General features: G+C 31.5%; 1 protein-coding gene across 3 annotated transcripts; it reads left to right on the top strand.

Annotated features, from left to right (window-relative positions):
* Positions 1 to 315: 315 nt before the first annotated feature.
* LOC123708399 lies at positions 316 to 7,739 on the top strand. 3 transcript variants are annotated; one of them, XM_045659075.1, is made up of 8 exons: positions 318 to 463; positions 1,753 to 1,832; positions 2,332 to 2,407; positions 3,081 to 3,179; positions 4,062 to 4,292; positions 4,910 to 5,067; positions 6,027 to 6,201; positions 7,114 to 7,739. In XM_045659075.1, the coding sequence occupies exons 3-8, from the start codon at positions 2,335 to 2,337 to the stop codon at positions 7,308 to 7,310; spliced, it is 933 nt and encodes a 310-aa protein (XP_045515031.1). In that variant the 5' UTR covers positions 318 to 463; positions 1,753 to 1,832; positions 2,332 to 2,334; the 3' UTR covers positions 7,311 to 7,739. The 3 variants fall into 3 exon arrangements, with proteins under 3 accessions (XP_045515032.1, XP_045515031.1, XP_045515030.1); XM_045659076.1 differs by lacking the exon at positions 1,753 to 1,832 and having other exon boundaries at positions 316 to 463; XM_045659074.1 differs by lacking the exon at positions 318 to 463 and having other exon boundaries at positions 1,626 to 1,832.
* The last annotated feature ends 8,895 nt before the right edge of the window (positions 7,740 to 16,634 follow it).

Genomic DNA, 16,634 nt, shown 5'->3' with positions numbered 1-16,634 from the left:
ATTCTAAACATATGTATACACACAAGTCACAACTAGATATTAAAACATTTGTACGATTGTCATCTTTTGGTAACATAAACATTGAACAAACCTACTAATGTTTTATACTCATAATTATGTAACTCCATATTATTTATCTTGCGTTTGAAGAAACTTATAAACAATCGGCACGAGATCATTTGTTTGTTATATTTAAGTACATTAGGTGTCAGGTTAGCGTTAAAGAAACCTATGACTAAACGCGGCAACACAAATTTGATATTATTTCACCTTATGTACAATACAAATTATGAGCCAAATTGTAAACCTCACCCCTCACCCCTCAAACCTCACCGGTGAGGTTTTTGAAGAAGAATTTCATGAGAAAAAACAATGCAATGATTTGGTGTTGAAGAATCCATCATTCATTCCATCTATTGGTCTATTCTTAATTCTTAGTTGGATTAAAAGCTAACATTGATGGGTAAGTTATTGTCAAAGTTACATCTAAAAAAATCGTAGGATTTAAAAGATATACCGTATAAATATATTACACAAATAGTTTTATAATCTTAAATATTATTGTAAACACGCGATATTTTGTTTAGTTTTTGTCGAAAATAAAAAATAAGACAACTTTGTGTAGAACACCATTTTTTTTTAAAAAACACCATGATCTTCTAGTGATACGTAATGTGTTTTACGACATAATCTAGTAACTAACTCAAACTAACAATACATAGATATATAAAATAGGTAAATCTGTTTTGGAAGTATACGACCACATACATCGAGAAACGTGATTTTCTTGCTGTTTTGGCCTAGTACTGGACATTTATTTAAAAAAAATATCTAAATATAGCTTAAGTTTTTCAATGACAATGTAGTATTGTGTAGTAGTGACAGAATTTTTTCTAGTAGTTTTTAAATTTACTTCTTTGGGTTTGAGGTTTAAGTTTATTAATACTAAGATACAAATGTTTTCACTCTATAAAATTAGTTAGTACCTATAGATACATTAAACTTAATTTGTCTTTGATAATACTATAATAATACTAATTCTTAAGAATAACTCAATTGTTTTAGGAAAATCATTTATATTATATAAAAATATTTATGCTAACAATTTACTGTACTTCTAAATAAAGCATTTAAGTTTCATTAATAAACACAATGGAACGAAACTCTCTTACCAAACAAAATTACAAAATTGTGTGTTTTTCTTCATAATATGTATGCTTGTTATGCCAAAATTAAATGCAATTAAATGCTTTACAATGTGGGTAGTGAGTAACAGCAAGTAAGATTTTGTAAATTATGGAAGGTAGTTTGAAAAATAGTCATGGTGACTTTTATCAAGGTCAAATGCAGTAATAATAACTAGATTTTTGGTTAAGAATTAGGGCAGTTGTATACAATATTTTGTCTCAGAGAAAATTATTCAAATCATATGTCGAAGAACGAAAGAAGATATTTTTAAAAACATTTGTGAGAAACGAATTTTTTCTAAAAATAAATAAACCTAAAAATAAATTACGTAGATATTTGTCGTGTATTTTTCATTTTTTTTCTGCTTTTTAATAAACGCCTGTTATTGTAAAAAATACAATACTTTATTAGCGTTTAACTTTTCTAGCGGCATACCTATTTTATAGAACGTTCTGGTATATAAGGACGTGTGCATCTAGCCTTAGGCGTTGTTTACCAGAGTTTACTCGGTGAGCTCCATATAAATATGTCGCGTATATTTTTAAGTAATTAGTTATTCTTCAGTCTTCTAAAGAAGTTCAAAGGACGCGGACACCAGAACAAAGTTAGAATAACTGAAGAAATTATATACATTGTAAGATTTAGTGAGTATCTTTATCTTATTCTAATGTTTTACTATTGACATAATTCTTCTATATTACTAAGAGGAACGGTTTAGAGATATTAAAGTTCATTTTATATTTTAGGCCAGAGTTTAATGTTTTTATTGTTTTAAATATTTTTATTATACGTTTATTCTTCTACAAATTAGTATTTACCATTGACTGTTCATATTAATTTTTTTGTTTATTTAAAATAATGTATATTTTATTAATATTCAACAATGTATTTCGTACGTCTTCTGGCGTCTTGATTAAGAAATTTCGTTTGATGTACCTTTGTAAGATTTTAATAGCTTAACAATTTTGCATCTAGCACATGGAAGTAATTTGATTTAATAAATTAGATACTTCTTTTAATAAAATAATTTCGACATACTGAGTTAAAGATCTTTGTATCCTTAAAGTTGTTTATTATACCTTTATGTATTTATGAATGATGGTTTTTTACGTATGTAAGGGATAAAATATTTAATTCTTCTAGGGTATGGTTTGGAACATGAACATGAACTCCATAATCAATGAGACTCCTATTCGTCCATCGTCGAGATTTTTACCAGGTAGACAGTAATGTTTTTTAAAAATACTAATTTTAATTAATGTTCATGATAGATTATTCCGGTCAGGCTAAGAAAATAAAGATATCGCTTTGGGGAAACAAATATAGATTACGTTTAAGAGGTACAATGCTTAGTATTATATTATAGTAATATTTTAAGTTAGAATATTGTACAAATCCTAACACTCTCCTAACGCACTAACATCTCTATTTAAAAAAATATTTTGCATTATGTGGAATCAGCGGCCCGTCGAGCAGTTTCCGAACCAATACGACTTAGTCCTTCCAGAAAAGAGCGTATGCATTTATATAAAAAATAATAATATAAATAATACTGTTATTAATTTTAAAAAAATGTAAACAGTGCAAACAGCTTAGGTTATTTTAAAGCCTTATTACTAATAGTAATAGGGGTTTAGTACGCCTCAAGCATCGGGTTCGATGTAGTGGGAATTAACAAATTATAATAATTTGTAATGGTGGATTGGGAGGACTCTGCAAACCGGAAATATTTGCACTGTGCATGACCACTGAGAGACTTGAGGAGGCAATTTTTTTACTTTTAATTTTCAACATACAAAATCTACGTTATACATATAAAAAGCAAACAAAAAGTATTCAATTTAATACAAAAAAATTCTATTAGATTTTATTGTTAAGTATTAATATTACAGGGGCAAAAGCGCCTACCTATAGTGACGTCATGGAAGAGTTCCGTAACAATGGGGTCGACTTACCCTATGAACCAGAAACCGACACACTTTTAAATAAAGGTAAGTAAATGTTAGGTAAGGTTACTCTAAACTCGGATGTTTTCAGTTCGAACCTCGAGTTTTTATAAACAATTGCTTTTTACTACTTGTGTTGTTCTTGTTCACTATTATTGTGAAGCGCCAAATAGCGACCCCGATCCCGTATTTATATGCCACTTCGATGTTGCGCTGATATTGTTGTAACCTTGCTCGGTTTTTTAAAGGATGTGGATGGTTTTTTTGAATGTGGGATTTAATATTGGAAGTCTGTAAATTACCTACGTAACGTGGTAGGACGACCATCCGAATGATTAATCCTCTCGCTTGGCAGATACTGTAAAACTGGTTTTTATCGTCGAAATGTTATATCTTATGCTGATTCTAGTATCTCTATAATTTCTGTGCTTCTATTTCGCCAGCATAGACGAGCAATTTGCTTGAATATGTTTATGTTATATCATACTTTACCTAACAGATATCGACATCGATTTAAGGTATTGTAAAAACCAATGCAAGTTCGTTGATATTTAACTTCATTATTGGGAGTTACAGATTCAGTTCTCCAAATGAGAATGTTTGTTTTCAACGATCTGATGCTGATATTGTAATAATAATAACAAACTAACGTTTAGATACTATCAGCAGTAGGCGAGGCAAAAATGCAGCATTCGTTTACATAAAAGCAGAACAAATTGCAAACACATAATACATGAGTGTAGTAGGTTAAAATTATTATTTCAATATCAATCACTGTCAATTCCTCTGACATCAAAATACTTTATAGTTTTGTTACCGGCAATTAGATGATATTACAACCCGTAACTAAACGTAGGTGGTGCCTTGGCACTTTTAGAAGATTCTATGGGACCTATGATAGAGGTTTGAACTGAGTTTTCTTTTCAGGCTTATCAGGCTTTGGTCCAGCTAGAAAGTACCTCACCCAAAGATCGTGCCCAGAAGCTAAAGACATATACCCGACTGCATCCAACTACGGGAATATTTCTCCCCTATCTTTTGATTCGGGGATTGGACAACCAAATTCGCCCATTCGGCAGTCGGAGGTTTCTTTTCCAAATCAAACATCTTCTGGGATAAATATGGCCACACGTGTAAAAGAACCTCCATATGGCCAAGGTGATTAAATCGGAAGATTTCTTTAATATATATGCTTTTTATACTCTAAATGTGTGATCATGTCTGTTACCAATGTCTGATCAAGTTATTAGGGTAGGATATTAAACACTTCACTGATTTTACGTAAACTTGTACATAGGAAAATAGCCCGTGCGCATGTGTCAAAACCTCTTTTATAATTTTCTCCCAACTCCGACTCGACCATCCCACTTCGGGGAGATGTTCGAGTTAATTCGTAACAATTCTAAAACAATCGAACTAGTCAAATGAGTAATGTACAATAGTGTACATGCGCACTTGCTACAAGATTTTTAAGAATATCTTTCATAAAAAAAATGTTTAGAATTTAATTAAATATATGTTAAAAGCGAACACCAGTGTGTACGATTCTATAAAATATCTCTTTACGATAATATAAAAAACATCGTACAAATAAATAAAAAATATGTTATTTTAGGTACTTTTATCACAAATTAGCAATTACAAAGTATTGAGCATTAAGGAAAAATAGTAAAAAAATATAAAATACTTACGAAAAGTAGCCTAAGAGAATAACTTTCGTACGTATAAATTGGACTTCAGTAACTGAACTCATACATGGCTCCGTTACGTTTCAGATTCACTATTATCCGGTGAAACAGCTGTTGGTATTCTGCAGAACTACCTGAATGAGGAGCAGATTCAGCTGCTCAACACGATACCCTCGAAGGCTCTATACTTCTTTATAAACTACTATAGGAAGATTGCCCCGAAAAATAAAATTGTAAAGGATAAGGTAGGAACAATATTTTACATAAGTAAATTTTATATACTAGACACGGCAAACGTCGTTTTGCCATGTATATTATTTCTAGGAAACATTTTTAGTTCAATAAAAATAACCTATCTACTATAATTAAAATAGGGGTTGATCTTAGAGGGCTGACAATTAAGCGTTGTATGTATTTTTGTATGCTGTATCATAAAAAGTAAAACAAAAAAATATGTACAAAAAATAAAAAAATTGGGGTGGACACCCCTTATCACTTAGGGGTTTGAAAGATAGATAGGGGTTTGAGATTCTCAGACTTACTGAATAAGCATTAAAAAAATCATAGGCACCAGTCCCGCCGTTTCGGAGGAGTATGGGAACGAACATTGTGACACGAGAATTTTATAAATATTTATATAAATAACAGAGTCGATTTCTCCATGGTTACACGGACACAAATTGATCAAATTTAATATTTTTCTTATTCAGGCAAGTCCGGGGTGACCCTTAATTCACAAACAATGACCTTTTTCAAAATAATTGCGTAGTCATCCATAGACCATCAGTCTCCACTCTTTAACTCATTAAACAGACTTGCGTACACGGAAGTCATGATTACACTTACCTTTAATTCCTGTTTTTTTTAAAGATACTTATATAAATTATACTTTTCATGAAATTATTTTTAAGTATGTTTATAATATTTTCCTAATACATAGTAAATACCTCTGTGTCTTAGGGGATAGTCCAGATTTGTTGTAAGCTATATAATATATAGACATCGGGTTAATCCTACCCGACTTATCAATCCTCTTGCATATACAGTGAAATTCGACTGACAGTCTGTTAGGTTTAAAATGCCTGCAGTGACGCCTGAGGGATCTTTGTGGTCCCTTAGCGGGCTTAAACGATTAGGTTCACAAATACTGAATACGGTTTTAATTTAGTTAAGAGTAAATCGAATAGTACTTAATAAATTTCAGACATGTCGCTTTTGCAAGAACAATGGTGAGTGTGAGTCGGTGTATCGCAGCCACAGACTGCGTACGGAAGGGAAGCTCTCGTGTCCCGTACTTCGACATCTCGTGTGCGAGCGCTGTGGCGCAACTGGCGATGACGCACACACCATCAAATACTGCAAAGCTATTACTCCTGAGGGTATGTTAATATGGAATATTTTTGTTACGGTACAATATCTACAAGAAAAGGGTTGAGTATTAAAATTAATTTGCAGTGTTGGCCTAGTGGCTTCAGCGTACGATTCTCATCTGAGGTCGTAGGTTCGATCCCCGGCTTTGCACCAATGACCAACTTTCTTTTAATGTGCGCATTAACAAATCGCTCGAACGGAAAACATCGTGAGGAAACCGGCTTGCCTTAGATCCAAAAAGTCAACGGCGTCAGGCACAGAAGGCTGATCACCTACTTGCCTATTCGATTAAAAAATGATCATGAAATAGATACCGAAATATGAGTCCCAGACCTGAAAAAGGCTGTAGCGCAATAGATTTTTTTATATTTATTAAAATAAATTGGAGACGGCTTTACAAATTTATCTAAAACATATCGGCCATAGCCGACCAGTAAGCATTTCGACTTCTTCAATTTTGGAAATAAATTTTACAATTAATAGATTTAATAATCCAATTAATGTAATGTAATGACACAATATGTGGCCTCTCACTATAGAATACGATGGCGAATTCATTAATTTTGCATAACAAGACGTTTTAATTTCAGCTTTCAAGGTGGTTTTTACACAATAATTTACCTAGTAAACCAAACACAATAATTTGATAAAAATTTTAAGGTGTGTTATTTGTATGACGTATAAATTATAAAATAATAAGATTCTCCTAGCACTAGTTATTTTCTCAAGAGGAACCCGAACATTATATATATATTATAGTTAAGGGTAAAAATAACCAATTTTGATTTTCAATTGATTTAACCTTGTACTTACAACTACAACTGATTTAATAACGGAAATATGAACTGAACTAACTTCTAAAATTAATGTCACTTTTTGGCTACAGCTTAACCTATATAAATAAAATATTATATTTTCAGAACGTAGACACTACGAGTTGCTTATGTACAACAGGCGTTTGACCTCTGTTACTCGCCCTTATGCACGCCCCATATCTGGGGAATTAGACAGCGCTTTTATGAAGGAAGTTTCAACTAGTTTCCCACTAGAGGGCTCTTACCTCAATGAGCTACCCCCGCAGTGGATGGAATTGGAAAGGAAATTATCAATGCAATAATAAACAGCATAATTTTAAATTCGAATCAAAAAGGTCAAAATTGTGTATTTGACAAGTGAAACTTAAATCTTACCTCAAGACATCTTTTTGTTATCGTAGTTCGCGTATTCTCTAATAGATGGCGCTCAGAACAATTATGTTCAAAAGTGATTATTAATGTTTGACTTGAATTATTTGCAAATTGACGAATCTGAAATACCTATAGTTATAGCTATAAAATGGTCGTCTTATGTTTTCGCATTTGCGTTATATGTATTACCATCAATTTAAAGACAATACACTACCTTTATGTATTTTCTTTCATATATAATGCTTTATGACGCGATGGCTTTACAATACTTTTCTACGTCAAATTTTGCATAATTTGGCGGGAAAATTTTGGTATTCTAAAACAATGATAATAATAAAATTAGGATAAGGATAAGAAGATAATATAAGAAAAGAAAATGTTGATTCATTTTTCTTAATTATGAAAATAATATTGTTTTCTATTACATTTGACCTAAATTTATATTGTGTGTTAATAAATGAATGAAAAATTGTCTCTTTTTTTTCAAATAAATCTGATACTTCCCGTAGACATTTCTACCTGTTATATTTAATATTCTTTAATCTAAGATGAAACTTTAAGAAAATTTTAATAGGTAGCTTTTTAGAAGCACATTTTAGACATATGTTCAGTTGTTTGAACTTCCCGAAAATATAGTTAAAGAAAATAGCACTTAAGTTTTATCAATATTTATAAACTGGAATTCGTAAAATTGCAAATAGCTCCGAGCTTACCGTTACATATGAATTCATTGACGGTATTTTTATGAAAAATCAACTCTAATATTATTATATTAAACTTTTGTTTTATATTATTTTTTAACAGCTTAGTTTTTTGACCGAGCAAGGTATACGCAAGGTTGAATTTACTACTTGTTGATTATGTAGGTTACAATTCGGTTGTTTTTGGAATTCGGGTTAAATAAGTGGGCTAAATTGCAAGTAGGACGTGAAGCCATTGAGTCGATAGCTTTTAGGAGTATTTTTAGGTCTCATAATGTAAGAATTATTTTGCTGTAAGTTCTTATATGAAGTTCTCTGGTATTTCAATTGTAACTACAATGATTTGCTAAAAATTATTCCCACAGTAGTTATTTTTTAAATATTTGCTTGGAATTAGACCAAATGGACCAATTTCCAAACCCACGCCCTGCGACCAATTGAACATTTACACAGCTTAGCAATTATTATCCAAGCTGAATCGTTAAGGCATGCAAAGTCATAGTATGCACCTACGCAGCCCCACCAAGTAAGAGAAATGGCCTGACCTTGTTTCTTGACCCACTGCCGAGCGACGTCTCGGACGAGCACCGCACTCACACCACTGCGCATGTGCATCTATCTATAAAATTGTGCTTTTTAGATTTTTTCTATCTGTTCTTGTTTGTGATGCTTACGATGCGACTTTATAATGCGACTAATATTTTGATCGTACGTGTTATGTGATTCCAGGTTTTACCTAAATGGATTTTCCTTCCTCTGAGCGCATGTGCACTATCGAACGGCCAAACTAGCACATCATCGTCCCAAAATAAATGAACTATGAGAGTGACGAAGCCTATAATAAAATTGTCATTAAAACAGTTGCAGAAATCGAAGCACAAGCAGAATTACATAAAGGGGCCATCTACCTACTATTAATTACTAGTCGTAAACCATTTATTTATTTTCCATATTATTCTACCTTTACAGTTATAACTAATGCGAGACTCATAATAATCCACCTTTTTCATAAAAATAAAAGATAATAAGATCTAAAATTGTTAAAATATTTGTTTAAATATTTGTTGCCTCGCTCAACAAATAAGTCAAAATTATTAATAAGCACCAGCTCTGGTGTCACCGGTACTATCTACCAGGCGTCAACTTAAATTGATATATTTTAATGCTAATCTTTCAAGTTAGAGGAAAGATTCGTACATTTGAGCCGATTATTATTTTCCTTCAGCTCTGTGGCAGCGCCAGCTTTTGTGCTTGTCCAAAGAAGGTAACATAAGAAGCATTCTATATTAAAGCCAAGTATTTAAAATAATAGTTATATTACTATTTTTATAATTCAGAATATAACGGATATCTTATACATTGCAAATTAAAAAGATTGCTGGAGCTCATAAACTAATACTTAACCATCATGTGTGAGGCTTTTGGAAATCACGAGTCCAGTGACACAACCGAAATCACCGGATTTTCGAGTATTAAAGCTGGCTTGTATTATTATTAAGACTAAAGTAGTGTTTATGGTATCTATTTATAGACTAACTTCATTTTGTTTTTCAATAATTTCATCGTAAATAATATTGCCCAGCTTTGTTATATATTGCGTGGTTATGTACAGTTAATGTGAATCACATTTTACAGTCTCATAATAACTGTGCAAATTCCAAAATATCCAATAAACTACAAAAACTCCTACCTTGCCCCACTTGATGTCACTCACCACGCACAATGATATCATTTTCGTTATGATAACCAAAATATACAGTTATCATGCGCTATTCAGTCAAATGTTAGCATTCCATACTCTTAAATTGTTTAAATCAGCCAATTGAAAAAAATTATATGGTCCTAAAATGTGTAAATACTAAAAAATTTGCGAGATATTCGATAAATATCAAACACCTAACAAAAAACCTAGGAATCTAAAAATTACGTTACGTTTGTGTCCCAAAGAAAATACTGATATATCAATCGCTGGTAAGTTGATAATATGTTGTATAAAAATATCTTAGGATTACTTAGCTTAGATAATATTATATATCTGAACGCCACCTATATTACCGCTGCCTCCCATGTTCCAAGTCGTAAGGTCACTTAGCCTCTGATTGTCTGGCGTTATACGAGAATTACTTGACGCAGTCCAACAGTAAGTATTCTAAATAATATTCAAGATTTCCATATGACTTAGTATTCGTCCTTTAAGGTTTAGGTATAATAACAAAAAAAGCATGTATGCGTGTACTAGTGTATACACGTCAGAAGTGAAACTTCTTTATGACCCTTATTTTTCGAAAAATAGTCTGTTATATGCAACTTTAGAGAAATTGGTTAAATGGCTTTTATTATCCTAGACAAATAATACAATTATTTAATTTTATCGTATTACTACTAAGATAATTACAGAATTTCATTAATAGTATTATTACTATTCTTGCTATCGTTTTTGTATATTTTTGTTATTAATGGCTTCGAATCTCTTCGAATCAACCGTGGTAGGGACGAGAAAAAGATGGCGCGTAACGGAAAATGTGACGCGTAACCGAAAAATTTGTAACGCGTAAACAAAAATTAAATTAAAATATATTGTCAACCATTTGGTATCATTTGTGTTTAAATAAGTTAAAAATAGCTACTAACAAGGATGTACAGATAATAATAAAAAAAGGCATGTATCCCGCATAGTGAATCGGCAATCAGTTAAAAAGTAAAAGTGCGCGGGCGCAAAGTTAACTGTACTTACACTCGCTCTCGTCGCGGCCGCACGGCACACTTACTGGGAAATGGGACGCGTCAAATTAACCGTTTTGAGTTTTTAACGGATTTGTGGTGCCCGGGGTCATTGTTGAATACGACAATCTAGTATTTAACGATGTTTGGTTGAATCCGTATTCATCTCAGTATGTAACTATGCGACTAGATGTAATGTACCGACTCGTCCTAGATATTTACCAATAAGCACAAAAGCATTTACAAAATTATTATTTTTTTGCTTTAACAGACCTGATTTGGAGCAAATTATTTTTTAAAATCTTGTTTTCATTCCTTAGCCGCACTGAACTATTCGGTAAATATTGGAAGTTTTCTTAAGACTCTTTAATATTACAATATCTATGGTATATTTGTAGTTTAAATATTGCAGAGTAACGTACAATTATGGTAATCTGCGTATACATAATGTATTAGAGGTATGGTAATATAAGTACCGTTAGATACAAGCTTTTGAAGGATTACATTATTGGTATTTCCGATAAGGGAATCCTGATAATTTTAATAGAACGATTTAATATCGGGTCAATTTCTCGGGTATCTATTTAATTATACTCTCCTAATAAATAAAATTTATATGTATATTTATTTTGTGGAGTAGAGATAGATCTATACAGAACACGTTACGGGTAGATCACGACGACTTTATTAAAGGCATGCAAGCTTATCTACTGGTTTATAGATAGATAGATAGACCTTAAGATAATACAAATATACGTTATATAGCCATGAATGCGGTAAAATAATATTTGTTAAAATTACAGATACCTTTCATACCTATTTAAAATATTTATAATGTAACAATAAAATAGTTATTTTAATTCACAGAATAGTGAAAAATAATTGTTTTATATTATATACAAATATTTTAAATCTAATCCAAAGATTAATTGAGACACAATTAATTTATACCTGTATATAAGTAGCTAACTAATTACGAGGCAGAAGAAAAATTATCAAAAAGAAGATTTTTAAATAAATTTAAAGACTGAGCTCGTCTGATATCAAGTGGTAAGGAATTCCACTGCAGGATATTTTGCACAGTAAAGGATGAGTGATAGAATTCAGTTTTATGTGTAGGAGTTTCAAGAATTAGATTGTCTAGGAACGCAAATCAAAACCACTGCCAGAAAAGAACATAACTTTTTGCTTTAAGTAACTAGGAGTTTTAGGATTAAAAAGAAGATTATAGAGATGTTGGAAAATGTGCATTTTACGCCGCAATACCTTTTTTAAAATTTAAAATCAAAATTTAAAAGATTCTATAAGATCTTGCTGTAACATATGAGAACCGTTAAATTTTCAAACAGGTGACTACTATAACCTTGACCGTCCAACCTTTACTTCCGCAGTGATGTGCGCGCTGGCCGCTAGATGGCGATGCTTTGAGGAAAGTGGGCCAGTGGGCCACCGCGCTACATCCGCCACGCATGGGAATATTTTGTACTTTAAATAACAAATACGTAACTGCGTTGTTATGGCTGTTTGAATATCGGCAAATTTGCGTTGATTCCTTACTTGTGTGAACGGAAATATTGATTAGATCAGATACAATATAAATATATAACGATGATCGGAATATTTAACTGTAAACTATAACTAACTATATACTGTTTGCCTTCCATACTTTTTGAACCAAATCATTGTTTATCTGTGGAGCGAAAATAGAAATAAAAACACAGACAACAATGATTCAACGAGTATATATAAAGCTAATACATTTTAATTTAACTGGGATATAGAGACCGTTCTCTATTTGAAGTCTCCATTGAGACTTCAATGCTCCATATCAAACTGCGCTTACCACTTCGTTTCTCATATTTTGTAAAGTAACGATAGGTATTCCTCTCCTTTGAACCGACATTTCTTTCCCAAAAATAAAATTTAGACTAGGATTGTTTGCACTATGTTGGCAACACAAAAGGTATTATGTCAGAAATAATGTTGGTTTTCTTAAAGATGCTTTTTCACTATCTCGTATAATACACCCATTGATTGTTTATGGCTCCGCTTTCCCCAGCATTCGACCGAGAAATAGTGCTGTTAGTTATTAATTCCACTATATACTATATGGATAGGTCGTACTAGTAATTTACCTACTCATTACGAGCTGTCTTCAGTATGTTGGCGATAAATCATTACTGTACCTGACCTGCGAGTTATTATTAAGTAAAGAACCCCTATTTCTATGAAAATTAGTATAAGGAAGACAATTTTTTCTAGTTTCTAAAGTAAACATTCTCATTCGCTTCATCTCTTTTTAAAAGATTAATGAAAATTCTCTGTAGAACACCTCGATTTTTTTAATAAAATATTTATATTAAAAAAAATTAATTATAAAATATATATATATATTGTTATTATGCTAATTGTATATGAGTTCAGGGATTAAATTTTTATTTAATTCCCTATAGAAGCTAGGGAAACGTCAGATATAAATCCGACGTTTCCAACATGCTTATGGGCTCGTTTTGTTGTAATGATTTTTAGATATTCACCAATGTATGATATTAAAAACAACTTTTCGTAGTACATTGGTTAAGAGCACTTATATGTTGAATCGTTCACGATTCATTGCATATTAATGGGATAATTAAGAACCAACTTGCTTATAAAAAAATGTCCAGGGCAGACAATTTCGATATTTTTTTACACCATAGGTGGCTATCCACCCTCTAAGGATTATAAACTTGCTTAAAAAATGATTCATTATTATAGATGTAAGCCGCGTTCGCTTATCTTTTGTGACAAAGTCACCCAAGTTCAAGAATGAAGGGCACGATGTCCGCTTTCGTCTTGAACCTTCAAAAGGTTGCGCGGAGTAACCGCTGGCCTTTACATCTGGGTTGATGACACCTTTTCACGAGACCTGCTGAATTAATTATTATACTAAGTTCCTCACCGAAATGTTCTTAGAATATTCTTTCAAGAAAAGACATCAACGCGTATAACGCTCGTCTTATTCTTAATGTTTTACTATGGCTTCACTTTTTAAACGTTAATAAAGTACAATGGGATTATTTAATAACAGGGTGACTAGTAACAGTGAAGTTTAATTCCATTTAGTTATACATTTAAAAAAAAATAAGTTAGTTATACCAATGTAAACAAGATAATTTTAAAACTCTTAAAATAGCATAGCCTTTGTTATATCTCGAAATTACTTTTAGTTATGATAAAGTAAAAGATATGTAAAATATAAATGACATACAACTTTTGAACATGATCGTGCGCAATCGTCTATATGAAATAGTGTAAATGAAGAGTATGTAAAAAAGGTAAAAGTACGTTGTATAAGTTTTTATAAATAGAACTATAAATAGATAGTCTCATCCGAGTTTCTTGGAACGCGTGTGACGCCGTATCACAGCGTGCGAACTGGGTTTCTATTCACTTGTCTGCTAATGATCTCGTGAGGAACTCGAACTTATGTTTGTGTTAAAAAATGATAGCATTTAATAAGCTTTAAATATCATCTATTGCTTATTTGTAAACCTGCATAAATTGGATTAATTTTCTGATGAAAAAATATTTGTATTACCTTAAAACTGTGTGACATTCATGTGCGGGTTAAGTGTTCACACAAGATTTCAATGACTGTAAAATTGTTTTTCTTTATAATGTTATTAATATTTATTCCAGCACAATATTCTTAACATTCATCTCAACTCATACAACTCAATCATCTCATCTGCAGACACAGTCCACTCCCTTATTCCTTCTACAACACGCCATTTACCTTGGATTTTACTCATAATAATTAATTGAAGGAAGAGTTAGCGGTCAAGCTTTAAATTATTAAATATGTGTTTATTCATTTTAAGTACAATTGCATTACAATGTGTAAGATTTGGGAACCCTTTCAAGTAAAAAATCAGGGTTTCCAGCTCTTTCATAACAAACTTAACTATACATTCCTTAACATATTTAATTTAAATATAATTTAGTTTAGCAACATAATGTTTTGCTTAAGTTTTTTCTTCTACATATTAATAATAATAATCATAACCATCATCAAATAAAAATTCATTTAAAATTTTTGTTCCTGTGGCAATGGACCTTTAAGTTGGCATGTGTTCCTAATAATTTGCTTAGCAGTTTTGGTGTATACACTGTCTTATTAAGTGATGTTGTTAAGTTGTAGCAGCGATGCGCGATGCTCAGAGAAATCTCCGTAAGTGGGTTGGCGAAAGAATCTCGACGCGTCACCAATAGTGGTACAGACAGTATATTACGTTCCATTTTAACGAAAATTATACAGTTCTTATGTATACATTCGTGTAACAATATGACATAATTATAAAAATATATCATCAATGAGTTAATGACATAATAAATGACCTCTATGTTAGTATTTGAACGTAAAAGTATTTAATGTAAAAAAAATTCTTATTCATAGAGACGGTCATGTTATTTAGAAAAAAATAGTTTTAGTTTAGTAAAAAATACTTGAATATTAGACAATGTTTCAAACTGAGTTAATCGGCCAATTTGACACCTAAATTTCTCAATGATAAAATTATACAACGCTCAAATTGATCAGTTGGAACAACGAAACGAATGTTTCTAAAAAGATAATTAACTTTGATTGTGAAAAATAGCAAATCAATTTTCAACCTAGTTTCAAACTTTATTATAAAACTTTTAGTAAATATACGTACAATACTTATAATATTAGTAATAAACTAAAAACATAATTTAAGTGTTACTGTCTGATGAATTAAGAGGTAAAATGTATTTGCTGACTACACAATCCGAGGCACGCGTTTCACCAGCGCGGCCCTGCACTCTACCGGCAAGTACTTGTCGCAAAAACACATTTATCGTGCATTATGTATCTTTCACATCCGACGTCTATCGCGGAAACTGTGCGAACTTGGATCTTTCTCTCTTTGTTCGCGTCCTAGTTACCTTTAGAAATCCTCTCATGACCTTGCCGTAAATGAAACAATTCGTAACAAAAATCTCAATTTATTTTACATAAATTTACACTGTACTTATTCTAAACTGAAATGGAAAAATCTACTTATATACTGTGTATGTTACATTACTATAAATATTTAATATTGTCGGCTTACAATGCTTACGGCAGAGTAATTTTATTAGGGATTCAAAGATATACAGTAATAATAAATACTTAAGGAACTAAACTTAATACTAAAAAGGTACAATTTTAGTCCACAGACATTGTAGGAAACGCAACGTGTGAAACACTGATAATTTTGACCTAATATATTATGTTAAAGTAATTCCTAATTACCTGAATTCATTAAGCGTTTCACAGTGCATTTTACCCACAATGAGTAGAGCGGTTTTTAAATACCTTTTTTATTCAAGGTTTATGTGAAGAAGTATCTATGGGTGCGCAGATTTATGTTAAAAATAGGCATGTTATAACAACAATAAGTTAAATAAATGAACTAAAATGTCTGTGTTACCCTTAGTAAAAACAATATATCGTGTGAATATATTTGGAATAAAACCGAAACACAAATCGTTTAAGTATTATTCAATAAAACACATCAAAAATATATTTAAATGTACTTTAATCTCCAAGAGTTTGTACTAAGGGTGCCAGCGCACTCAATTCAGTGTTGTCAGATTAAGTAATTGGTATCGAAACCACAGATTAAAATATTTAAAAAAGGCTTAATTGTAAACCTATTGTCACTTTTTAAAACCGCACTCATAGTTATATGTCTCAATACAAATGTTCTACACGCCACTGATGAAAGGTTGATTTTTGATGACGTTTTACTAAATATCATTATTAGGTCAAACTGTCATGGAGTA

Source organism: Pieris brassicae, chromosome 4, assembly GCF_905147105.1.
Source record: "Pieris brassicae chromosome 4, ilPieBrab1.1, whole genome shotgun sequence".
Classification (NCBI taxonomy): Eukaryota; Metazoa; Arthropoda; class Insecta; order Lepidoptera; family Pieridae; genus Pieris; species Pieris brassicae.
This window is presented reverse-complemented; position numbering and strand designations above follow the sequence as displayed.